Source organism: Xyrauchen texanus, chromosome 4 (assembly GCF_025860055.1).
Source record: "Xyrauchen texanus isolate HMW12.3.18 chromosome 4, RBS_HiC_50CHRs, whole genome shotgun sequence".
Lineage (NCBI taxonomy): Eukaryota > Metazoa > Chordata > Actinopteri > Cypriniformes > Catostomidae > Xyrauchen > Xyrauchen texanus.
Genome location: NC_068279.1, coordinates 34,596,391 through 34,624,282, shown reverse-complemented (window position 1 = coordinate 34,624,282; position 27,892 = coordinate 34,596,391). Strand labels below are relative to the sequence as shown.

The 27,892-nt window shown below is 37.3% G+C and overlaps 1 protein-coding gene across 2 annotated transcripts; it reads left to right on the top strand.

Annotated features, from left to right (window-relative positions):
* On the top strand, window positions 1-27,892 carry LOC127634219 (transmembrane protein 161B-like). 2 transcript variants are annotated; one of them, XM_052113681.1, is made up of 12 exons: window positions 1-215; window positions 11,390-11,493; window positions 12,306-12,392; window positions 16,238-16,335; window positions 16,468-16,624; window positions 19,202-19,353; window positions 20,336-20,396; window positions 20,566-20,706; window positions 21,617-21,730; window positions 21,918-22,092; window positions 24,760-24,856; window positions 24,958-27,892. In XM_052113681.1, the coding sequence occupies exons 1-12, from the start codon at window positions 213-215 to the stop codon at window positions 25,221-25,223; spliced, it is 1,455 nt and encodes a 484-aa protein (XP_051969641.1). In that variant the 5' UTR covers window positions 1-212; the 3' UTR covers window positions 25,224-27,892. The 2 variants fall into 2 exon arrangements, with proteins under 2 accessions (XP_051969641.1, XP_051969642.1); XM_052113682.1 differs by lacking the exons at window positions 1-215; window positions 11,390-11,493; window positions 12,306-12,392 and adding an exon at window positions 14,144-14,933.

Genomic DNA, 27,892 nt, shown 5'->3' with positions numbered 1-27,892 from the left:
CAGTTTAAAACAGTGGATCTGCGGGTGAATCGTTTAACTGTCAGTGGAGATGTTTAGGCGTGCGCATGGTCTTAATTTTACCTATCAACACAGTAATCTCCTATAACAGCACCGCAAGACAGGCTTATGTGCTCCGTGCCGCTGGATTTCCGATTAGGGGAGCTCAAAGTGTCAGCCGGCGTTGAGATCTATCACCGTACTGCAGCATCAATATGGTGAGTAATGCACTGATCTGATCAACTGGATCTGCTGATATCTAATGCAAATACTTCTGTTATGTGTGCATTAGTGTTTACGAGTTATATAAGGAGAGGGTTGCATTTATTTGCTCATTAAGATTATAGATGGCTGCTGCTGCTGGCTTTGCAGATCTGGGTCATATTTTTACCCATTTGAAAGCTGACCATTACATCTCATGGCTGCAAATGTATGTATGTATGTATGTATGTATGTATGTATGTGTGTATGTGTTCTTAACAGAATTTAAGAATGTTGCAGTTTAATTTGATTTGAATGGTGACTGACTGAGCTAGAGATATCATAATGATTGTGGCACATGGTGGTTGTGCCTCACCTGGTGCAGGTAACCTCCACTAGAGTTCAACCTAGACTTGACCTCAAAATGCCCTCCAGTGGGAAACAGCATGGAAGGGCACTGGGAGTTTGGCACTACAAGAGATCTCTCACCTCACAACTTTAGAAAATTATTATATTGTGTCTTAATTGCATTGAAAAATAACACAAGTGGATGAACACATTACAACATGGTTTCAGCACTTTTCACAGTTCAATTCAAGACATGAGCTTTGACTCTATAAAAGTTAACTTTGAGCAAACTTCTTCTATAAGCGCAGCATCAATATTTAACTATTAGCAGAAGTTTAGTTCTAATTGGCTGTGGGCAGTACATTCAAGTTTGCTTATTAAATGTATGTGGCATATTAAGGTGGTGTAATTAGTATATTAATAATAACATTATTAGGTTACAGATTAGTTTTTGATGGATACTGGTGTATTTTATAATGCAGACATTAGTCTTTGTACCCAGGTTATTTTATAATCTCAATACATGAGAGCTAAGATGGGTAGTGCAATCAAGTTCATTACAAAATCTCTAATGATGACATGTTGGCAGGAACAGGATATTTTCAAAAAGCTCTAAATCTACACATGGCTACAGCAACTCTTCATTTGGTGACTGAGCTTGTTGACCCGCTAGTTATCTTTGGTGGCCACCCTCACAGCTCATTTGGTCCCTGTGCTATCCAGGTCACAGCCAGTGAGGCAGATAAGTGTCCCATGCTGCTTCAATTATCTCTCTTGCCCCAACCTCACATGAGATTCAATGAGGCCTTATATTAAAGATCAAACTTGGACAGCAAGGGGGCTGTCCCATATTTTCTATGTCACAATTTTAAGTAGAATGGCTGGAACAGGGTAGGTCGGAATCCTAAAGGTCCCAGCACACTCACGGCGAAGTCTTTCTTTGTTCTTCGCTCTTGAGCCAAAAATGAGTTTGAAACCGCTGATCAATGACATACTGCTTGCAAACATTCAGAAGCCAGCCATGGTTCAGGGGGAGGTGTTTAGAGGAGCATGTAAATATGAGGATGCTCAAGACTACATGTAAAACATGTATGAGTCTCATGCCTCATACAATAAGTAGAATTCACACAAGGGCAGTAAAATAAACTGTTTTATACTTGAAGATGATTCAAAGAAAAATATATGCAGTAGATAATGTGTAATTTATAACGTTTTCCTTTTGCCATCACGGTGTGCTAACGCACACGCAGCTATAATTGGCGCTAATTAGAATTTATTGTACAAGTTATTGTAAATTATGATGACACTGATATCCTACAACTGCAAAGTAATAATGGGCAGAATACAGACAAAAGAATGACCGGCATACCTTACTTTGGGCAAATGTGTGAATGGCTTTCGGCTGCAAGTGGAACATGAATGAAGCAGCTGTTGTTTGATATGCTGAGTGAATGGGATTTAAAGGGTATTTGATTCATTTTGTAGACTAATTAAAAAAAAAATTGCATGACATGGAAAATGTCTCTACATGAACAATCATACAGATGTAGGTACATTTGCCCCTGCTCGCTAATAACTGCATGCCAGGGAGTTCATTTTGACTGATCTTATCTCACTGAACGGGAATTAGCTGTCCGCCTCAAAGTTAGTGGAGCTCCAGGTCACGCCAACTGGTAATGAGTACCAATGGCAGTAAGAAGGCGTTTAGTTGCTGGTAAGACGTTTTCCTGAAAGTTCACCCTGGCGAGCTGTTACAAACCAACGAAACAAACTCAAAAACACCTTCTTTATTGCCAGTTTGTTCAGAAATGTGCAGGTTACTTTTTCTAATAATTTGAGCTCAGTAAAGGACATTCTATTGTAAACTGCCCCATTAACATTAGGAATGCACCAATACCACTTTTTCTCTTCCGATATCAGAAATCTCAGTATTGGCTGATACCGATCCAATACCAGTGTTGTTTTTTATTTCAATGTAAATGTATAGCTTATTAAGAAAAACTGTATCGTTTATAGTATACTGGATAATGTAGCAGCAAAATTAACAGTAATTCCAGTATGTCATCGGCAGAAAATATGCAGTTTTTTTATTTTGCAAAATCTTTTCAACTTGCATCTATATTTTTTGGTTAATTTAGTTGTAAGATATCAGCTCACTTTTCATTCTCACAGTTATTTTTTGAAACCCATTTAATTTATATATTATTATAATTTGTAAACAAATAATAATATATTATAATAGTAATATATATTAATATTTCTTAATCATGCACCTTTAACTTTTAAACCCTCATGCTTTTATTTTGACATTCTAAACTCTCCAAGAAGTCCTGTAAGTGTCTGTTTGTAGGCAAGTTCACAGTAGATTAATTCGCTTCTTATTCAAATTCTGGTAAAAAGCACCTCCAGTGCCATTCTAAATGGATATAAGTGAACCGAACTTTTGAGCATCTACATCTGAGATGTTGTTCATGAGTAGTGCTAAAAAACTCGTGCTAAAAATAGCCGCGAGTGTGTGTGTGTGTGTTTAAACAGAGCAGCGCAATTCACTGACACACTGTAGCTGAGCGTGCATTTTATATATTTACTTATTAAACATTTGTGATTCACAGAGCTATCGCACATCGTCAAGTGGCTTTGAATAAAGTGCACGAGTCATATGAACTACTTTAATGGTGTTTTTCTGGATCTTTTATATAATGTTTTGAGCTTGACAGTAACGAACATGACTAACACACAGTATATCGGATTTGGATCGGGCTCGTCTGACCGAATACACAATCCATCTAACAGCTTCAATATCAGAGCCGATACCAATCCAGGTATCAGATCGGTGCATCCCTAATTAAAATCCATGGATGGTTAACTTGGCATGGGCATTGACTTTTGTCATGATTAATCGTCCAGCCCTAGTTCCTATAGTCAAAAATTTTCGACAAATAAACTGATTTGGTGTGAATAGTCATTTAGCCTTCAACTTCATGCCTACATCATAATTACAGCCATGCTAATATTTTGGACATCAACACTCATAACATTTGTGTTATTGTTTAATGAAAATATTTGTATTTTCATTTGTGATATTGTTTAATTAGAATATAGAAAATCTATAATTTTGTTTCCAAATCCTTTTTTTTTTTTTTTTTTTTCTGACAGTATGAACAAAATCTTATTTTATTCTTGTTCTTACATCAGTCATAACATCATTAAGCCCCCCTAGTTCAAGCACCAACCATTCATACCTCACAATCCATAATCTAGTTTTTGCTAGAAAAGCAAATCTCAGCAAAAAAATAATTGTCCTCTCGCTTTCAACTGCTTTTATTTTCAGCAAACTTAACATGTGTAAAAAAATACCCTGGGCATCTTTCTTTTGGTGTTTTTCAGAATCAGTAGAAAGGTCTCTTTAGTGTCCTAAGTTTTAAAACTGTGACCTTAATTGCCTACCGTCTGTATGCTGTTAGTGTCTGAATGACCGTTCCACAGGTGCATTAATTGGTTATGGTTCATTGAACAAGCATGGAAAACATTGTTTAAACCCTATAATAAAGATCTGTAAAGTTATTTGGATTTGTACAAAATTATCTTTAAAATACAGTGTCCTGAAAAAAAGACATTTCTTTTTTTTTTGCTGATATATATACACTCACCTAAAGGATTATTAGGAACACCATACTAATACTGTGTTTGACCCCCTTTCGCCTTCAGAACTGCCTTAATTCTACGTGGCATTGATTCAACAAGGTGCTGAAAGCATTCTTAAGAAATGTTGGCCCATATTGATAGGATAGCATCTTGCAGTTGATGGAGATTTGTGAGATGCACATCCAGGGCACGAAGCTCCCGTTCCACCACATCCCAAAGATGCTCTATTGGGTTGAGATCTGGTGACTGTGGGGGCCATTTTAGTACAGTGAACTCATTGTCATGTTCAAGAAACCAATTTGAAATGATTCGAACTTTGTGACATGGTGCATTATCCTGCTGGAAGTAGCCATCAGAGGATGGGTACATGGTGGCCATAAAGGGATGGACATGGTCAGAAACAATGCTCAGGTAGGCCGTGGCATTTAAACGATGCCCAATTGGCACTAAGGGGCCTAAAGTGTGCCAAGAAAACATCCCCCACACCATTACACCACCACCACCAGCCTGCACAGTGGTATCAAGGCATGATGGATCCATGTTCTCATTCTGTTTACGCCAAATTCAGACTCTACCATCTGAATGTCTCAACAGAAATCGAGACTCATCAGACCAGGCAACATTTTTCCAGTCTTCAACTGTCCAATTTTGGTGAGCTCTTGCAAATTGTAGCCTCTTTTTCCTATTTGTAGTGGAGATGAGTGGTACCCGGTGGGGTCTTCTGCTGTTGTAGCCCATCCGCCTCAAGGTTGTGCGTGTTGTGGCTTCACAAATGCTTTGCTGCATACCTCGGTTGTAACGAGTGGTTATTTCAGGCAAAGTTGCTCTTCTATCAGCTTGAATCAGTCGGCCCATTCTCCTCTGACCTCTAGCATCAACAAGGCATTTTCAGCCCACAGGACTGCCGCATACTGGATGTTTTTCCCTTTTCACACCATTCTTTGTAAACCCTAGAAATGGCTGTGCGTGAAAATCCCAGTAACTGAGCAGATTGTGAAATACTCAGACCGGCCCGTCTGGCACCAACAACCATGCCACGCTCAAAATTGCTTAAATCACCTTTCTTTCCCATTCTGACATTCAGTTTGGAGTTCAGGAGATTGTCTAGACCAGGACCACACCCCTAAATGCATTGAAGCAACTGCCATGTGATTGGTTGATTAGATAATTGCATTAATGGGAAATTGAACAGGTGTTCCTAATAATCCTTTAGGTGAGTGTGTGTATATATGTGTATATATATATATATATATATATATATATATATATATATAGCTCTAGCTCCAAGGAATTTTATTTACATTTAGACTTTGTTGCAAATAGTGTAAAGTAACAATGTTAGTGGTGCTCATTTTACAAGACTGTCAAGTTCTATTTGACTATTGCAGTGGTTCTCAGTGCTGTTAGAACTAAAATCTGAAGGAAGCTAGATCTTGAGGAGCAATTCAGGACCATTGTGTTTGGCAGCCAGACAAACTGACTGTAAACTGTCAGTTAATGGTGATGTATTGATCTTGTAGCAAAGCAGCTTTCTTTTTCTTCAAATTGGGCTTTTCCACTGCACGGTACGACTCAACTCGATTTTTGGGGGATTTCCACTGCGGTACCTGGTACCTGTTACTTTTTTTTAGTACCACCTCGGTCAAGGTTCCAAGCGAGCCAAGCCGATACTAAATGTGACATCTGAACCCTGCAGATCACTGATTGGTCACTATCAAATTGTAAAATGAAACGGCTGTTCGCAAAACCACGCCGAGGTCAATAAATGAGGTGTAGACTTTCCTCTCGTTAGCGGCGAATTAAGCGAAGTGTCTCAGCTGTTGGCCGCACACAGCTACCATCAGACCTTCCAATAGTGTATGGAAAAGTTAAAAAACTTAAAAGTGACTACAGAGCCATCAAGGAAAAGTGGAAGTGCACTCTCATTGTGGAATTAGTGGAGTCGGAGCTCTTTAAAGGAAACACTGTTGTTACATCTTAAATCCAGTTATATTTAATGTGTTATAGCTTTATTAAAGATCAAATAATACAGAAGCAGGTCATGTAATTTAACTACAAACTCCGAAACTGTTATTCCTTTGTGGCTGATTAACACTCTGTCATGGGGATGCTCGTCCCTCGAATGCGCCCTTGCTGCAGCTATATTATAACGTGATGACTCGTGACTTATTGAATCATAATTGACAAAATTGGTAATAAGAAGCTTTATTAATAAGAGAGAGATTGTTTTTTTGAGAATTAAAGATGGATTGATGTGAACAAAAAGGTCAGAGAGGAAGTCTTCGTCCCACTATACACTGCAACAAAATACTTTTATCATTTGTTTTTGCTTGTTTTCCAATAAAAATAAATAAAACTCATTTAAAACAATGTACATTTTCTTTAGGAACTATACTGCAGAAGAAATATTGTTATCTGAGAATGTTGAATATAATATAAAAAATACAAACTTCTTTAAAAAAAAGATGCATTCACCTGAGAAGTAGCATATAAGATATTTAGACTTGCTTTCAGAGAATAGATCTTGTATATGTGTATGTGTTGTCTTTACTGCACTCGCAGAAGTATAACCAAGTGAAAAAATACACTTGTATACAAAATACACTTACTGTATATTTAAGATACATTCTCTTAAAGCAAGTCTAAATATCTTCTATGTTGCTTCTCAAGTAAATTCATCTTGTTTTAAGGATTTTTAGACTATTTTAAACGGAAAACAAGAGAAAAACACAATATGATTTGTTTTGCAGTGAATTTTCTAACTGAATTAAACTTAATAAAAAATATTTGTTTTCCTTTAATTCAGTGAATGTCATTTAGAGGTACTTTTAAAAGATGATTTTGTCCTCTTTATTGTTAGTTAGAACATTTAATACAACCTTTTGAGTCGGGGCACAAACTGAATAATCGGTTAAGAGCTATAGATTTATCGTTGCAATAATTGCAGAATAGTCGAATAATCGTTCTAATAAACATTAGATTAATCGATTATCAAAATAATTGTTAGTTGCAGCCCTAAATGTTATGTGTGGCTTAGAAAAAAAGAAAAAAAAAGTGTCCGAATGGACAGTTTGGAAAATGGCATGTAAACATGCCCAAGACTTCACAGAACATATTTAGTGTGCCTGATATCAACATACAGTGGTTGCAGTGGTATACCGTTTTCACGGTATGAAAATAGACCGTTATCATACGATGTACATTTGCTTATCTACAGTATTGAGAGAAAAAATGCAATCGGATGGAGAATCTCACTTTCGTGTGCGCATCTCCTTTCCTCCTTGTCAGACTCGTCAACTTGCGCCACACACACACACATGCAGTGGAGAAAATGTCAGAGAGAAACAAGGCGAGAGGGTCTGACATAAGTGATGGTATGTGTGTGTATGTGTGTGAGAGTAATAGCAGTATTTCTCAACTGGTGGGTCACAGGTCTATTCGAACTGGGTCGCAGACAGCAGGGAAAGAACAATGCCATGGTTCTCCCATTGAAGATTTTTCGGTGGCCTCACAAGTGATAGCCTATGTAGGACTGCTGAGTCAGCCTGACATGCCAGAGGAAAAGAGCAACAATTGCGCAAATTGTTTTTCATTATACATCACCTTTACAAAATTGTTTCACAATTTTACATGATTAAAAGTAACTTGTATTTTGACAATGTTGTAGTTTGAAATAATCTAAAGGTAGAATCTATTAGACCTAATTTTAAATGAACAGTGGCAGTTTTAGTTAAAGTTTCAAGATGTGTTTCAGCTAGTATTTATTTTTCATAAATACATACATTTATTATTATTATTACTATTATTTAAGACTAGCACACTTACCTAACCATGGTAAATGAGGAGCCTTTCCTCCTGTGTAATATGTATGTTTTGTTTGAATTGTGTTTGAAATTAGGAAACAAACAGGATAATAATGGGCTCGTATAAGTAAATATATAAAGGGGGGAGAAAACTTCCAGTCACTTTTGTTGTTGATGTCAACAACAAAAATAATGTCACTTTATGCATGTCCTTGTACTTGAAAACCATGAACAAAACTATGCAACATAAAAGGAAATGCGACCCAGGATACATTAAATACAGGCTACGCTTTTACTATGGTGGGTCGCCACTTGATTTCCAATGTAAAATCTGCGTCCTGAAGCAAAACCAGTTGAGAACCACTGAGTTAAAGGTACAGACAGGAGCAGTCTGGCTGTGCTGTCACACACCTACAGTATATGTTAATAATGTAATGTATAATAATTTTTCATTTAGTATTTCATTTAACATAATATGCTAACATGTAAAGTAACATGCTTTAATTATATAACATGTTCTTGTTGCATGCTATTTTACATCATGTTTATTGTAATATTTTTATTATAACTCTGTTAGCTTTCTTATTTATTCCATTTATTTTCAAAAGGGACACTTTTTTTTACACATGTATGTATACTTCAATTAAAAAAATAAATAGTTTCAAGCTTCAAATATAATTAAGCATTTTTTCAACCAAAAACCCCAAAACAAAACATTCTGTTTTCACTGCTTTAAGGGTCATTGTAACTGATAATAATAATTGTGTAATACCACATACTATGATAACGTGAAACCATGATATTTTATGAGACAGTTATCGTATCGTGAAAATCTCATACCGTTGCAAACCTAGCAGTGACATAGATGATAAACATGCACACCAAAACTTATTTAAAACTGGTACTACTAAAATAATTTAGAAATGCATTAAAACGTCACATTTTTGCTTCGAGCTCGAGGTAAATTTAAACGATATCTGAAGCGATTTTACCAAAAAATACATAAAAAATATGTCCGCATGCCATGCCACTATTGTAGTGAGTGATGTGTGTCGAAATCCGAATACAAGTGGGTGGGAATCACAAGGTAACTGGTGATACAATATTTGATCAATATCTAGGTCATGATTCAATATTATTGCGATTTTCTTTATTTTTGGTGTTTTGGGATTCAAAACAGTGATAATATATAGAGATATTGTAATATTTTACTCACTAATTCTCATTATTTTTCTAAGGACTTTAGAGAACCCAAATTACCAAATGCATTATTAAATGAATATAAAGAGTCAGAAATGATTTGTTTGTAATGATTTATTTGTAAACATAAGCAATACTGACCCTCAAATTAAAAAAGGATATTTGACTTGGACCTTTTAAAACAAATCAATCTTTGGCTATAAAATTGGCTATAACATTAAAGTTAAAAATGGATCGAAGTGAACAAAATGGTGAGAGAGGGTAGTCAGCCCATTATACACTTAAACAAATACATTTTTGAGTTGTCTTTTTTAAACAATTTACATTTACTGTACATTTACTGTACTGCAGAAGAAAACAAATTATCGGTTAATGTTGAATATAATATTTAATACTTATTTTTAAATATCTAAAAATCCTATTTAGACTTGCTTTCAGAGATATTTAGACTTGCTGTCAGATAATATATCTTGAATATGAGTATATTTTGTCAATACTGAACTAGCAGAAGTATGAACTTGAGTGAAAAAGTGAAAAAATACACTTCTATACAAAATACACTTACTGTATATTCAAGATATATTCTTAATAAGTCTTAATATCTTATACATTGCTTCTCATGTAAATACATCATGTTTTAAGGATTTTTAGATCATTATAAAGGGAAAAACAAAACAAGACATGACAAATATTATTTTTTTCTTTCTGAAGTAAACCTCATTTAGAGGTATTTTTAAGAGATGATTTTGTTAACTTTGTTAGTAAGCATGTTTAATACAACCTTTTAAGTCAAGGCACGAGTTGAATAGTCGGTTAAGAGCTAATGATTAATCATTAGATCAATCAATAATCACCCAAATAGGTGTATTTACATTTACATTTATGCATTTGGCAGACGCTTTTATCCAAAGCGACTTACAGTGCACTTATTACAGGGACAATCCCCCCAGAGCAACCTGGAGTTAAGTGCCTTGCTCAAGGACACAATGGTGGTGGATCGAACCACCAACCTTCTGATTACCAGTTTACCAGTTATGTGCACCAGTTATGTGCATTAGACCACTACACCACCACCACTCCACGTGTATAATTGATCTAATAATCGTTAGATTAATGGATTATCAAAATAATCGTTAGTTGCAGCCCTAATGACCATAACATTAATGTGGAAAAATGTAAATAACAATTTAGATTTTTGGTACACACATATTGATACAGTATTGTGAGAAAAAAAAATTGCAATACTTTAACATATATCGATTTTCACATGACCTCTAATCACAGTTGTCACAGATGATGCATATGAGATGTCTGTTAGCAGGCATAAACCGTGATCTATCTCGAATGACTGCTTGTGATCAGATCATCCAAGACGGATCTAAAAACCAGATGCAAACAGGGCCAGAGAGGTGCAAAGTTTGATTTATGGCAATGTTATTGTGAATTCAAGGTAACAAGGAAAAGAAGATTCTGTCTGATTGACTTGCTCTAGAACATGATTCATAATTCCCTCTTCTCGATTAGCCATGTTGAGATGTAAATTTATTTTGTGAGTTTTTAAATGGCTTGCTAGGCACATGGCAATTTGTGCGGATCAGTAATCATTTGAATGCACCTCACCGTCTCCTCAACACTGGGGCAGGACACTGTGCCTTACACGCATGGATGGTGAGATTGCCCATTGATGCCAGCATTTCCCCACGCTAGCTGGGATAGCTTAATGCTGGGGTGTTTAAGGCAATTATAGAGTAGGTGCTTGACTGACGAAGTCAAGATTATTTTTCAGAGATTATTACCTGTGCAAAACTGAATTTATTGACCTTTCCATGTGGAGTTTTGTCTTGGACACAGTGAGCAAATTCTTAGTAGCATCTTTTTTTCTATGAAAACAAACTTCTTTCTTTTTTTGTTACCCATAGATGCTAGAGATTTTAAGTATGTACATAAAACCTTTGAAAACAGTGTAATAAAATAATTTTGGTGGTGCTAAATTTGCAAGACTGTCAACTTCCTTTGAAATTCACAGTCCTTAATTTTGTCTGGCTCTAAAATATTTTTTTCAAGCCAAGATCAATGACAATTGAGATTAGTTACTAGGTTTGTCTGAGTTCAGATTGATTTAAACTAGTCTGAATGTTCTGTATTCTTGCTAGTGCAATCGGAAAGTGTCCTAATATTTCACTCTTTTACTTCAGGGTGTAATCAGTGTGCAGCTGGTGGTTACCATGGTAATGGCCAGCGTGATTCAGAAGATCATACCCCACTATTCCTTTGCACGATGGCTCCTCTGCAGTGGCAGGTAATGAGGAAGCACAGCCTACTGTGTCGCTCCGACATCCCTCTCAATGTTCAAACTAAAATGGCAACAACGCAAACCAAAGAAGCTGCATCTCTTTCCAGTCATATCCCATGTTTTATTGTTTGTATTAAGAGCCCATCAAAAATGTATCATTATGGAGCATCAGTGAGACCAAAGGGTATCATCAAAAAGTGCTACGACCCGAGAGAACCGCTAACGAAAGTACAAGCCATGCTTGTTTCTCCTTTTAATTAGCACCATATGTGTTTAGAGTAAACAGCTCTGAATGTGCTCAATAATTCATCAGGGTTTGTTTTCTGGCTGTAAAAATTGTTTGGAAAAATTCTGTCTTGAGCGTAGGGCTTGAAGTTTTGCCCAGGAGACTTTCATAATTAAGATCTTTCATTAGTAAGGAAACATGGAAAAAGAACTGAAAGCAGCACATCCCTCTCAGGGCTTGTGACATGATGGTTTCTAAACAAAGTTGAAGGGGTTGTGCTAATGTTTGCTGCCAAAAGTTGCATCAAAAAGCTGCTCATTTTGTTAGCATCCATTAATTAAGTTTTGTAATTAAACCGCAGACCATTTTAAAGGCTAGCAGCATAATGTACGGTTCAAAAGTACTCCTGTTAAGAATTTTCATTTTTGGGTGAACTGTCCCTTTAATGTCTTAAAGCACACTGTGAAAAAGCCAAAGGTGACTATAGCAATGAAAATTAATCTCTTTATTAAACATGTTTTTTTCTTTTTTTAAGAGTTAGTCCTATTTGAAATCAGAAATAATTAGATGACTTCTCCTTGTGTTTTGGTAGCTTGCATTGGTACCAGCACCCCACGGAAGACGAGTTGAGGGCCTTGGCTGGAAAGCAGCAGAAAGGAGGGAAGAACAAGAAAGACAGGTACATGAGCTTTATTAGTATTCTGTAAATTTGTGCATTTTTGACAAGTATTTTAAGCTCATTTTGTGGGAACTACAACATTGTCAAAGGCAAGCAGCTTTGTTGCTCATATTCCGCTGTGGATGAAAGCTGTGTCCTATGCACACATGCTAATTCTCTGAAAAGGTAGACCAGCCTGTGTCTAGCAGCTTAGTTTTGATCGTCAGCCCTATTATACCTACCTCCTGTTCTCAGACAAAAGCCCATTTCTTTCTCTGCAGGGAGCTCTTGGGCCATTTTGTCAGGCAGGTATGCTGCAATGCAGTGCAGAGAGACTACGATGCCCACAGTGCTTTTGTGCCGACCACCATTGTGCACACTGACCTATGTAAACAACAGAGGCCCAGAGGAGAGCTCCAAGAATCTTAGGTTCAGCTAGCTCAGAGCCATGGGGCAGAAAGCTCGCATACTAGACCCATTCACTCTGAGGCCCGTGCCCCATTCCAATATCCCACAGCTCCCAGTACACCCCAATATTCATTTCTCCATTCTTTGTCATGCAGACAGCATTAGGGATGGGTGAAAATATGTTTGATTTGAACATTGTATGGATTTAGCTCTTTTTCAACAGCAAGGAGGGCTCCTCTAATCCCCAGTAAAATGTGCAAACTCTAGTGTTTGGTTTCCAATAGAAACAGAACCCGCTGCTAGGACTCCACTATATCTGCTTTGGGCTGGTGCAGATCCCACACGTTGATATCTGCTTTTTAGTTTTCTCGCAAAATAAGTGAATTGTATCATCTTTCTTGCTCATCATGGAATTTTTATATTTGTATAATTTTGCATTATCTGGGTAGCATAGGAAGATAAATTAGTTCTTGGATGAAAATATTGTAATAATTGTGTAAGTTTATTTATTCTTTTTTTCATTTGGGCCCAGATATTTTGAAAAAAAGTGCTTTAGAAAGAACATGTTTTCTGGTAATAAAATGGTTTTCATCACTTTGTAGTTTTTCTTTGCTGTTTCTTTCAAAAGAGCACATGAAAAGCATACATTAAATGGATAGTTGGAAATGGAATTGACATAAATTGAAAGAAATATCCACCACCCCTCACCTGTCTATCAACCACTGCACTAAAACAAGTGTTTAAACTTTGCTGGTTATGAGCGACTTTGAAATAAATTAACCATTCAATCTGAAAATTTGTGAAAGATAATACATGTAAAAGTATGAGAACTTCACGGATCGTTTCAGTGTGTCTGATATCAACATGCAGAAACACAGATGACAAGCGCACTCATCTAAAGCTCAGGTTAATACAAAAATAATGGATAATTCTGCTCAAAATTATAAAATTTCAGCTGCATTCAGTTGCATTTTTCTGCCCTTTTTGTGTTTTGTTTTATTTGTGGTTTATTATCATGCAGTAACACACTGACATAGTGATTGAGGTATGACAATATCTCTCAGGAGATGCATTAACTCTGTGAAGCATATGAAAGAATTGTCCGAAAACTATACTTTTTGGACATTAAACAGCTTTCAGTAACATTAGACAAATTTCACATGCAGATTTGATACGTAATGCTTTAAAGGTCATTATCATGCTGAGGCCCAATCATTCATTTTTGTATGGATATTTGTTAGGGCTGTAATGATACGCGAACCGCAACCGAAATCGCGATACAAACATCCACTATCCTGTGTCATGGTTCCTGAAGACCGAACCGCAACACACGCCCCCCTCCAACCCCAGAAGCCTGCCAACAGTTACAGATGCAGCCCCTTGAGCTCTTTACACACACTACAATAAAATTCCGCTACAACAAAATTAATTTTCTCATTTCACAGTAAACATTACATGTAAATCATTAAATTATTATGGAGGTGGCAGTGAAAGAAGCTGGGTTGTCTCTGGGTTGTCTCTGGGTTGTCATATTAAGGGTTTTGCAAACATTGAATCTTGCTTCGCAAGCAGGATTGCATGCTCCCTGTGTCAGTCGCTTGCTTTGTCACGTGAGAAAAGTCATGGCTTTCTTTCACCGCAGTGCCACAGCAACAGCTGCTGTTCAAAAGATGCTTGAGATCGCATCACATAATCTTATCATGGATGTTGTTACACGATGGAACAGCTCAATGGAAATGCTGGAACGCTATCTCGAGCAACAAGCGGCTATATCATCAGCCCTCTTGAGCACAGAGGTGCGCAAAAATGCCAGTCAACTCGATACTCTGGATAGCGCCGACGTCAGTGATGCCGAAGAAATGGTAAACCTTAAACCGCTAAAAAGAAGTCACCACCGTCCTGTCTAATGAAAATAGCGCCACCCTGTCACTCATTGTGCCCTTGAAATCCACAATCGAACAGAGCATGACAAGAAATACTCTACAACTATAGCTAACATGAAGACAGCCATCCTGCAAAACCTCTCAAGCAGATACACAGAAGAACAGAATTATCTGTTAGAGTACTGCCTTGGACCCCAGATTTTGATCATTGCCCCACTTACTCCCTGAACAACACTTACTTTTGAAGAACAAATCGAACCAGTTACAGCAGGTATGTATGCATTTCTAATTGTGTGAGAATCTGTGTATTTGCATTTGTGTGCGTGTTTGTCACTCCATTTGCATGTTGGTGTACTGTAAATAACCTAAACAAACCCTTCAATCTGTTTGTGTTGAGTTGAACTTACTTGAACAGAACAATATTTGTTTTAATGTTTTGTTTTTTATTTTTGCACTTTTACTGCTTTAAGAATTTCTCTCTTAGGTGTCAGCTATCATAATTCTAATTTCATGTTAAAATTCAGTTTTATTGTTCAGTGACACCTAGTCAATTGTTAATTTACATACAGAAGGTTAACATACAACAAAGAAAGTCATTGAAAATTGTTAATGCTTTGGAAATAAATCTGTTATTTTAATTTGTAAATTTTTTAAAAAAAGATTGTGATGCGTATTGTATCGTGAACCCTGTACCATGATACGTATCGAGTCGTGAGCTGAGTGTATCGTTACACCCCTAATATTTGTTATTTAAGTTTTTCTTTGCCTATACATGCTACAGTGGTAAATCTTGGGGTATTATTGGAGGACTCCCTTGGCTTTTTAGATATACCAAATGTTTGAATGTTAGGCCGTGACAACTTTCTCTGCTTGGTCTATAAATATGGTTTGAAATGTAGTTCAATTCAGCACATCAAATACCATATGAATGATATTTATATATATATATATATATATATAGCTTGAGTGCATTTTTTTTTTTTTTTTTCAGTAAACAATTTTTATCATACAGGTATGTATTTTATGCCCCAAACACTATAATGACTTTTAAAAAAGGGATATTGTAAAACAATTTCACTGGGTCTCAAGAACTGATGGTAAAATGACATCATCATAGCTTGTAATGTAAAATAATAAGATCTTTATAATGACAGAGCAGGCTGCACTTATGAAAATACACAGAAATATTAGTTAACACTTTAAATATATCTTATAAAAGTATACGTCAGAATTTTCAAAGCTCTGATTTTATTTATTTATTTTTTATATTGGGCATGAATGGAGTGTAATGGTGACTAAGAGAGATTCCTCAAACGTCTATTGTGTCATATTTGATGCATGTAATTTCAACATCCTTTTTCAATAATATAATATACAAACTTTTAACCAAGCACAAGTTGCTTATATTCAGCAAATACTTATTTTAATATATCAATAACAATATACTATTTACTGTCTCTTTTACTTTATTAAAATAAGCTGTCACAAGTCCGCCGCCATTTAAATGGATTGATATAAACATTGAAAATTTCAATGAATGACTGTTATATGCTGCATTTTCCTTTTGATTCTCAGAAAACACAATGGCCACTTAGATAACAAGCCGTTGACAATTCCCAAAGACATTGACCTTCTGCTGGAGACCAAGTGTATTGCTGAAGTGGACACACTGGGTAAGTCAGCGATAGACCTGTTTTCATTCCAGTTGCAAATCTTCATAATTCCAAACATAATGCATTTTCAAGGCTCTTCTTACTAAGGCTGGTTCCTGAAGGTCCTGTTTTTGTCTGTCTTCATTTATCTAGCTCTGCACTACTTCCCTGAGTTCCAGTGGTTGGTGGATTTTACGGTGGCAGCCACAGTGGTGTATCTCATCAATGAACTGTACTTCTGTGTGGCCGAACCCAGTGGGGAGATGAACATTAGTGTGGTGTGGAGTCTGTTGGTCTTGGCCTTTGTCATGTATCCTTTTTGAACTGGAATGACTGAAGGAGTTATTCCTTTCTTCCTTTTTTTTTTTTCCTTCATTCAGAAGTCATAACATTTTTTAATTTTCAGTATTTTCAAGCATCAGTATTATTGTGTACTGTCATTAATAGAGATTTGCAAATGTGTCAAAAACCGTTGGACATTTTTAAATTTACATGATGTCTTAAACACAACGCTTAATGTATGAGGCACTGTAAAAATGCCTTTTGTTAGTGTACATAGACCAACGTTTGAAATATAGTGCAGACTGAATCTACATGCAGTCTTTGAAGAGGATAATTGACAAATATTAAACTAATAAGGCTCTATAACTACAACAACACTCTGCGAAGTTGCGTCTTTTAATTCGTCCTCTTTAAAGCTCAAATGTTTAAAAAAAAATAAAAATATTAAAGGGTATAAACTAGTTGTTTGGTGGATGACTAGTTGATCGTTGTGATCAACCCCTTTTCATTAAAGCTACACTATGTAACTTCTGGCCCTCTAGCTGTTGAAGCACAGAACTGTAAGTTACTTGTGGAGGAACACTGTTTTGGTCATTGCGTGAGCTAGACTTTGGCTCTGCTCACAGATGACCAACTTAGAGCAAAAGTCACTAACAACAACAAAATTCGCGACATCTCTAAAATGAAAATAATTATTATAGGCTTCCCATAGTGAATCGGGGAGGCAAAAACATGTTGGTTTACTTGCACATTAATGAAATGTTGTTTATTTCTAACAAAAATTCTTGCCTTCTGTAGCTTTAATATTAGTTAAGTGCTTTAGAGTTTTAGGAAACCCTAATTGCTAGAGTATCTTGAAACACCAGAAATTGTAGCAATAACCAATTTCTAATAGCTGATGTTGACATCATATGACTCTTATAAAAGAACATATTTGTTGTTATTTTAACAGAACCATTTAAGGATCCTTTAAAACATATTTATTCCATTACATGTCTGTGGTCCCTAAATGTTAAAACAAACTTTATAAAAGACGACCCTTGTCGAGAAGCTCCATTTTCACAGTATAGGAGCTAAGACAGTTCAGCGTGTGAGTGATGAAAGCTGCACCTGTTGCCTTCAACCTGCTACTTTCCTCTTCTAGTGGCTCACCAAATCACACACATTAACCCTAGCACAGTCCACAAAGATCAATCTCCTCAACTCGGTACTGCCCTTCACCAAGCTCAGCCTGCCATACAAGATTGGAGGCCCAATTTGCACGGCCCACTGGACTGATTTGCCTGGGAAAAGTAAAGGCAGTCAGGAAAGAAGGTGGCTGGTTGGTTGGGTGATGAAGATGATGACGTTGATGATAGGTCTTTATGTGTGCAAATGGATGAATGTGGACAGGAAGGAGCCATTTCTCCTCATCTCAGTGGAGAGTGTGTGGTGGGGAAAATGGCCTTGTCAAAGTGATGGTCACTGAAACATTTCCTCAGATGGACGCCCGCTTGCTTTGTAGATTTGCACGATGGAGCCACAAGTTGAATGATTGACCCTCGACCAGTTCAATCAACACAGGCACATACATGCAAGCCATCATAACTCAGAGGCACATCATTTCTTACCTCTGTATTTGTTGTCTTTTTTTGGTTTTCTAATTTGTTGTTTTTCATCTTAGGGAAATTTGCTTTGACTCTTTTATGGTGTGTGTTAAAGTCACAGTTCACCCCAAAAATGAAAGTTTTGTCCTAATTTACTCACCCTCCTGTCATGTCAAACACGTGACTTAAGTGGAATAAGAAAGGAAAATATGAATGGATATTCTGGTCCAGTTGATAGTGACTCCTCTGAAGGCATACAATGAGAAAAGCTCATTCATGGTGGCTAACGTGTTTAAGCAAGTACTTGTCTTGATTAGCGCTAAAAACAAATTCTCTCGTCATGATTTTCACAAAACAATTACTTTAATTTCAGGTCATTTTTCATCAAAGCCTATTGTATGTCTTTAGAAGTCTTTGACTCTCCGGCCTTCCAACACACCATCCCCATCGAAATCAAGGCTTCCGCAGCATTCTCTGATGCGGTGTGAAGCCACGCACTGGTAACACTATGTGAGATTTACAAGCCATGCAACATAGGACCGTCAAACCATCTTTAGTAATAAAGTATTTTTATGCAGAATCCATGAAAGCAATGCCACTTCAGTTACAGACAACTGCTTCGTTAAAAAATAGTGAGATTATGAGATTCAAAAGTTTTGAGGTGAACCTCACATTTATGGTACAGAACAATTGTGACCTTGCATCAGTCTCTGTGAGGAAGTATGGAGCTTTATTAGATCTACAGCTGTAACATACTTTTTATTTACTGTATATTCTTTGAGCCAATAATAGAGGGCAGTGTGCCAGAAAGTAATATCTGAGGGTCAAGAACAGAATCCTCTTTTAAGCCTAACTTGTAGTGTGGCTGATTTGTCTACTGTTACTTTTATATTATTTTGCTGGCAAAATAGGTCATTAAAGAAGATGTGCTCACTTGTTTGCTCACTATGTTTTAGAGTCTAATGTACAGAAGTTACCTGTGTAAAATGAATGTGTTCCTTAACTTAAGCTGCTATCAGGAAGATCCTTTTCTCCCTCACGGCTCACTACTTCAGACTAGAGGAGGGCGGTGAACGATCCCTCTGCATCACCTTTGCCGCTGCCTTCTTTGTGAAAGCCATGGCTATTCTTATTGTCACAGAGAACTACCTGGAATTTGGCCTTGAGACAGGTACAGCTACTGGGTTTTTCACAATTAAGCTGTGACTGTAACGCCATGATGACTTGCTAATGGAATTTGGTGCAATTTTATTTTATCATGAACGTTTTTTAATAGTTATTGGAAATGTCAAAATCAATCTTTGTGCACACCTGCCAATGACTTTTGAGTTTAGGATATTTACTGGCTATAATCCTCTCTTATTAGAAACATAAACTGTATTTGGTCTTGTTTTATAAGAAATACGATAAAGGAGGGGGCCTGGGTAGCTTAGTAAGTAAAGACACTGACTACCACACCTGGAGTCGCAAGTTCGAAGTGACTTCAGTCAGGCTTCCTAAGCAACCAATTGGCCCGGTTGCTAGGGTGGGTAGATTCACATTGGGTTAATCTCTCTCTCGGTGGGGTGAGTTGTGCGTGGATGCAGGGAAGAATAGCGTGAAGCCTCCACACACGCCAAGTCTCTGATGTAATGCACACAGGCCACATGATTGAATGACTCCGACACGGAGGCAACTGAGATTCGTTCTCCGCCACCTGTAGTGAGTGAGTCACTATGCCACCATAAGGACCTAGCGCAAATTGGGAATTGGGCATGCCAAATTGGGTAGAAAAATAAAAACAAAATCTTTATTCTATAGCCCGAGGCCCATTGTGACTTTGTTCCTCATATTTTTGTTTAGTTTGTTAATACCAAGAGTGTCTCAGCACATATAGTCCTGAAGTTGTGACAATAAATATAAAAATTAGCAACAATGTGCAATAGTCACCACACTTTTATTTTGTAGATCCTTAGTCAGTCATTTGTCAGTTACAGTCGCTCACATCACTTACATCAGCAATTTAATCATGTGCCTCCATTTTTATAGTCAAAGTCAGTTTTACACTCATTTGGTGCTGGGTAATTGTAATTTGGATCTCATTGCAGGATATATTTTAAAAATGTGCAAAAAATTGTTATGTATATTTATGAATTTTCTTCCTCCTTTTGTAGGCTTTGAAAATTTTTCCAAAAGTGCTGTGCATTTTCTGGAAAACCAAGGCCTTGAGTCCCAGTGAGTAGTATGACTAGTATACCGCCTTCCTCTTTGTCAGTAATGTGTGTGTGTGTTTGTGTGTGTGTACAGTATACCATGTTTCTGTGTGTTGGGATTAAGCTGTGTATGTGATGGTTTGTGCTTCCCTGCTGTGAACAGGCCTTGCTCTCTTCCTCTGTCTCCACAGGGGCCCCATTTCCAAACTGACCTTTAAACTGATCCTGGCACTGCTTTGCTCTCTCATTGGAGCATTCCTTACCTTCCCTGGCCTGCGATTGGCCCAGATGCATCTTGATGCCCTCACCCTCAACAACTGCAAAATCACACAGTAAATGTTTATATCTTAAAAAAAAGAAAAACGCAAGCCATATTAATCTGACCCTCGTTATATTGACTAAATGCTGTGGTATACGTAAGGGATTGCTTCTTTCTTATTTCAGCACAGAAACTGTACTGTACAATAATAACAGGCATGTTAAGCTTGCGTTGTGGATATCTCTACAACTAAAACTTAAAGAAATGCGTTATGATGTGCATTATTCTTTTATTGATTGAATATAGATTAGAAATTGATTATTCTTTTAGACCCCATTTACACTTGATATTTGCATCTGTTTTGGATAATACAATCACAAGTGGATGGCATTAAATACAGGTATAAACAGGGTCCAAAACATTGTTTTTATTGTTATTAATGCTATTTACTTTTGGAGCTTTATTAACAATGCAGTAGTAAGTAATATGTTCATGAAATTGGATATCCTCAAACCAGATTTTGTTGTTTTTATCGAAATATTGTGATCATCAACCAATTTCCATATAAATCCATGAATTGAACCAGTGTGTGAATATAAACTCAGCAGATACAGTAAGCATTATTACGGATGGACCTGCTCTCTTTTTTCGTGCCCGCATTGGGCTCTAGGCTACTCTGCTTTAAAAGAGGGGTTCGGCAAAACACATCTAATCTAGCGAAACCAGTTGAGAGTGGCCAACTCTCTATATGTGCTTCCATTTAGGCCTGCAATACATCTGTATAGACTTTCAGTGTCTAGTGCTAGCTCTCAATGAGTGGCCTTTTTGTATTGAAAAGATGAGCATCTTGTACAGGGGAAATAGTACATTTAAGGCAGTGGCACTTTATAATTGCTGGTGTTTACTGTTCCACTGATATTTATACTGTTGTTAGTTGCCAAGTCTTAATTGGTTGTTATTGTTTTAATCTGTTTATCCTTCAGGACTTTGCTGCATATTAACTTCTTGGCCCCCTTAATAATGGTACTGCTGTGGGTGAAGCCAATAACAAAGGATTACATAAGTAATCCCACATTTGGGAAAGATAATGTGCCTTTGTGAGTACCCCGTTATTCAGTGTATTTAAATTATTTTAACAACATGGATGTTTGTTTTAATAGTTTACTTTTAATTATTCTAAGTAATGTAAAGCTGTAGCAAATTATTGTTATAATAGCAAATGACAAAAAATAAACATTACCATTGGGATTGGCTTTTTATATTCTTTTTATTTATTGCTTCCAGAATGTCTGAGAAGACGTACGACACATTGCGTCTATGGGTGATCCTCCTCCTTTGTGTGCTGAGACTAGCCATGATGCGGCACCATCTGCAGGCCTACCTCAACCTGGCCCAGAAGTGCATTTTGCAGATGAAGAAGGAAGCGGGACGCATTAGCACCGTGGACCTCCAAAAGATGGTGCGTAGACTCTTTTCACAAACTGTCCTGCTTTTATTTTTTTACTGATAAACAAAAGTTGGAAAGTGCCTTGTTTATGCTTATCACGTTAAAAAAATGCTGAGATCGTAAGACGTTGCCGTTGGGAATCGGCAGGGATGTGATGATATCTTTGATACGATGCGATAATATTGTGATTCTTTATGTTTAGAATATTGTGAGTACAAAACTGATAAAATGCGATAATTTACTTGTTTCTCCTTCATCTTGGAAGGACTGGGCTTCAGTGGTTTGCGCAACAAATACTTTAAGGTATAGTTCACCCAAAAATTAATATTCTCTCAACATTTTTATTGCCATCCCAGATGAATTACCTTATTTTTCTACTGAACACAAATTAAGATTTTTCGAAGAATATCTCAACTATGTACAGTTGAAGTCAGAAGTTTACATACACCTTAGCCAAATACATTTAAACTAATTTTTCACAATTCCTGACATTTAATCGTAAAAAAACATTCCCTGTCTTAGGTCAGTTATGATCACTACTGTATTTTATGAATGTGAAATGTTAGAATAATAGTAGAGAGAATAATTTATTTCAGCTTTTATTTCTTTCATCACATTCCCAATGGGTAAGAAGTTTACATACACTTTGTTAGTATTTGGTAGCATAGCCTTTAAATTGTTTAACTTGCGTCAAACTTTTTGGGTTGCCATCCACAAGCTTCTCAGAGTAAATTGCTGGAATTTTAATTTTGGCCCATTCATGAGACAGGTTTGCAGGCCTCCTTGCTCGCATGCATTTTCATTTCTGCCCACAAATTTTCTATTTGATTGAGGTCAGGGCTTGTGATGGCCACTCCTATATCTTGACTTGTCTTTAAGCCGTTTTGCCACAACTTTGGAGGTATGCTTGGGGCCATTGTCCATTTGGAAGACCCATTTGCAACCAAGCTTTAACTTCCCGACTGATGTTGTGAGATGTTGCTTCAATATATCCACATAAATTTCCTCCCTCGTGATGCCATCTGTTTTGTTAAGTGCACCAGTCCCTTCTGCAGCAAAGCACCCCACAACATTATGCTGCCACCCCCATGCTTCACTATTGGGATCATGTTCTTCGGCTTGCAATCCTCAACCTTTCTCCTTCAACATAACAATTGTCATTATGGCCAAACAGTTCCATTTTTGTTTCATTAGACCGGAGGACATTTCTCAAAAAAGAAAGATCTTTGTCCCCATGTGCACTTGCAAACTGTAGTCTGGCTTTTTTATGGTGGTTTTGGAGGAGTGGACTCTTCGTTGCTGAGCAGCCTTTCAGATTATCTCGATATAGGACTAGTTTTACTGTGGATATAGATACTTGTCTACCTGTTTCCTCCAGCATCTCACAAGGTCCTTTGCTGTTGTTCTGGGATTGATTTGCACTTTTAGCACCAAACTACGTTCATCTCTAGGAGACCGACTATGTCTCCTTCCTGAGTGTTATGATGGCTTTGTGGTCCCATGGTGTTTATTCTTGCGTACAATTTTTTTTGTACAGATGAATGTGGTACCTTCAGGCATTTGGAAACTGCTCTCAAGTATGAACCAGACTTGTGGAGGTCCACGATTTTTTTTTTTCTGAGGTTTTGGCTGATTTCATTACATTTTCCAATGATGTCAAGCAAAGAGGCACTGTGTTTGAAGGTAGGCCTTAAAAGACATCCACAGGTACATCTCCAATTCAGTATACCTCCTATCAGAAGCTAATTTTCTCAAGTCTTGACATATTTAAGATATTTTTTACTATAAATCTCCACTCTCAAACAACCCTCCTCATCTTCTTTTCGAAGAGTTTTTCTTTTGTTTTTGGCGATTCGCATTCTTTGTGCATATCACCACCTACTGGACAGGGATGAGAATTTATAAAGCATCCACATTCTTTAATAGAAAAGTGTGCATTGACCTAATGCGGCCATACGTTTTGTCTACTTACACAGTTGCTCTTAGTGATGATCTGAATTTTTCCCAAAATATATTTATGTGAAAAATGTAACAACAATTTTTATATATATTTTTGCATTAGAATATTGATAAAGTATTATGTAGTATGTTATCCCGGTACTTTTTTGTAAACAGTCACATCTTCCCTGACATAATATGCAATTATTTACTATGAAAAGCCACCTTATTTTGCCTGATATGAATATTACAAGAATTCCACCTTCAATATAGTGCCAAGGACATTGTTGTGATGTCTCATCTGATACTGGTCAATAAACACAATCAGGGACCCTCTTGTGGCATCCACTCTAGGGGCCTGTATTACTGCATCAACATTCCTCAGAGGTGGAAATATGTGGGGATAAAAAAAGGACTGCGTGGCATTGTTGCCCTCAAAGCTCCGAAATGAGTAGGCCATTTGAGTTTAGTGGAGCGTAAGGATCAAAACTCACAGCACTCCACAGCTGGAGCTGAGGAAAAAGAGCCTGTTTGATGTTCTAAGCCATAAGTGAGACTCGCAAATGGCTGTATATGTCGCAGGGGTGTCTGGTCTTACATCTGCTCGCAGCCTCCCTCTGTACTTAAGCTCCCAGTGATGGCTTCTGCAAGTCTGTTTGATGAGCTCCTCTCCTGCGAAGTTGCTTGTTTTGAAGTGAATTTGCTTAAATGTTCTAACTGCAAATTTGTTTTTCCACACAGGTCGCCCGAGTCTTTTACTACCTATGTGTAATAGCTCTACAGTACGTTGCACCTCTGGTGATGCTGTTACATACTACTTTGCTGCTAAAGACATTAGGTGAGTGTATTAAGGTTTTTCTCAACGTATTCTTGCAAAAATAACTATAATTGCCCCTGTAGGGTTTCTTGAATTTTTCAGACTCTTGTTTTAACACCCAGGTGGATATTCCTGGGTGATTTACCCCGAAGAGAGTTTGCCCTGTCTATCAAATGAGGACTCTAACCCTGCTGAGCTGGGGCAAGCAGAGATGCAGGCTTCTCAAACTGTGACCCAGTTAGCGGTTGCTCTCGGGGGGCTAAGGACTGTTTTCACCCCCCTTCTCTTTAGAGGGCTCCTGTCCTTCTTCACTTGGTGGATTGCCGCCTGCCTGTTCTCTACCTCTCTCTTCGGCCTCTTCTACCACCAGTATCTGATGGCCGCATAGCATCGGGAGGGATTGGGGCCCACAAGGGTGCGGACTCTTCCAAATGACCTATCCAGCACAAGGCCCTGGAACATTTCCCTTCCTTGCAACCATATCAGCAGAGTTTTTTCTGACGGGCTTCCTCATTAAACTTAATTTCTCTTTTGAGGAAAATATAGTTTAACATAACAAATACAAAAATGTAGATAGTAAGAATTCTGTCATATTCGTGGGATTGCTTTGAAGCATCACTGAATGAAGGATAGCCTCTGAAGGAGTTCTCAAAATGAAGCTGATTTTAAAGGGAATGGTACCCGTGAACCAGCAGATGATTTTCAAAAGAGTTAAGGGTTTTAATGGTTTTTAAGATTTTTTTTTTTTCCAAGTCATGTTACTTCTCCAAAGTAGAAACTTGACTCTGCTCTAGGGGAGGTTGTCATTTCTCATTTGTTAAAGAGATGGAGATCCACCCAAAAATGTAAATCTTGTCTTAATTTACTCAACCTCTTGTTGTTCCAAACCTGTATGACTTCACCATCACCATTCACTTTGATTGCATCTTTATACCATATAATGAAAGTGAATGGTTACTGAGGCTGTCGTTCTGCGGAACATTTTGTTTTGTAATCCACAGAGGAAAGAATGTCATAAGGGACAGCATGAGAGTTTGTAATTGACAGAATTTGATCTTTGAATGATCTTACCCCTTTTAGGAAGAAACAGTGTTTTAGTCGATGACAAGTACATTACGGGGAATGATAAGAGGAAATTATGTATTAAAGGTGTATTCATTTGTCCATTTCAGAGGGACTGAAGCCAGCCTTTCCCTTTAGAAGCATTTATTTGACTGTAGAAGACTGAGAGCTCATTTTGAGTGTGTGTGAGAGTGTGTTTGTGTGAGAGAGTGTGTGTGTGTGTGTGTGTGTGTTAACGTGTTAACTTCAGTGCCTGCAGGTTCCGAGTGACCCCTGCTGCTTGTGGGTATATATCTAAAAGGGGCTTTTTCATCAAGTAAAAATGCTCACTCACTGTCTAAAGCAGTGGCTTCCCTGTCAAAATATTTCGCTTTTAAATTTCGGGGGGCCAGTAGGATCAAACAGATCCTGTAAGCACGCTCCATGTTTCTGAACAGAGCCTATTGATTTTCTGTTATAGATCAATTAGCAGGATTGGATTTGTTTTATGTGAAGGTGCCAAGCTTTTATTCCCCGGTCCCCTGTGAGTGTCTACTATACGTCCTGCTGGAATTCAGAAGCACACTCGCAAAGGCACTCTGTAGTGTACAAGCCAAAGCAGTGGGCTTGATTACACGGGTAATGATATCTAAATCAGTTTTGAGAGATTTCGGCACTACAGTTCCTAAAGACAGCACAGAGGCATATCTGAAGTGTTTTTAAGCTGTTTTTTTTTTTCTGTAAGTGTTAATCTACTGTAAAAGTCTTATTCTCACCCTTTTAGAAGGTATGCAGACAATGAATGTATTCATCCTGCCTGATTTTTCAATTGTAGTTATGGTGCATTATTTTTGTACATTGATTTTATGTTGTGAACAAAACCATTACACTCGGGGGCCCCTAATAAACATGGCCAAATATGTCGTAACTTTGGTGGTAAAAAAATCTGTTCAATTACAAATCTGAATTTCTGTTTGTGGTCTTTTAGTGACGTTTGTATTGCGAGTGTGCGATATCATTAGCAGTACACCTTGACAGTCAAATGGCGGAAGCAAATAGTTTTTTTTTATACCTGTACACAGTCACAACGTTTGATCGATCGTCAGATGGGTGACCAATATGGATTGAAAAAATTTAACCTTACTAACTATACCCACTTTTTAAGGTATTTTCAATAGCCACCATGTTTTTTTAACCATTTCTAATTCTAATGCCAAATAACAATATATTTAGGCTCAGACCTGATCCATATTAATTTGTTGAGATGTTAAAGACAAATCACTTGTTTTTCCGCAGAAATCTACAGTATTCTGGTCTTATGTAGCTGGGATCTTGTTTTAAAATCCATGGCCCTTAATGAATCTGTTGGTCTTTAATGTGTTTTAAGTACTTATCTTTATTTATTATTTTTCAGTTTGTTTAATAAATGATTAAGGAAATGTCATGCCATTCTTCTTTTTTTTTCCCTTCATTTTTTGTTCCACATTTTTGCATTTACATTATTCTTGTTCTTTCAGTGTTTGCAAAACTTGCAGTCATTTTCCACCTCTATTTTGTTGATGTAGCCTATTATGGAGTAGGATTTTTTTTTTTCCTCCCTTAAAATTCAAATAGCCTGAAAACTAGAGTTATCATGGAGGGATGTGACATGCACAATAGAGAAAATGAATTGTCCAGATTTCACAGTGAAGTAGTGTTCATCCATGCGATGCTGGCGTAATGCTGTCCTGAGTGCTACTGTTCATATGAAATGGTACATTGGGCCTCCTCTTCTGGTCACCGCTCTTGGATTAGTGAGACAAATTCCAAAACAAACAGTCAAAGAGGCTTCTTTCTTTTCTTGAGAAGTCTCCATTCACACAAACCATTTCATCTGGCACACCAAACGGGGCTTTTGAGGGTCGTTGTGTCCTGTGCCGAACGAGAGAATCTGTTTGAAAGGTATCTTTTTAATGACTGAACAACTGTCTGTGAGTTTCATTATTGTTCTCAAAGTTGAGAGTGCCAAAATAAATA

Bases quoted from the DNA above. Each gene is read 5' to 3' on its own strand.
- LOC127634219 (XM_052113681.1), top strand. The intron at 20,707-21,616 runs GTAAATGTTTAT...TTTATCCTTCAG, and splicing joins AACAACTGCAAAATCACACA to GACTTTGCTGCATATTAACT. The intron at 24,857-24,957 runs GTGAGTGTATTA...TTTAACACCCAG, and splicing joins TTTGCTGCTAAAGACATTAG to GTGGATATTCCTGGGTGATT.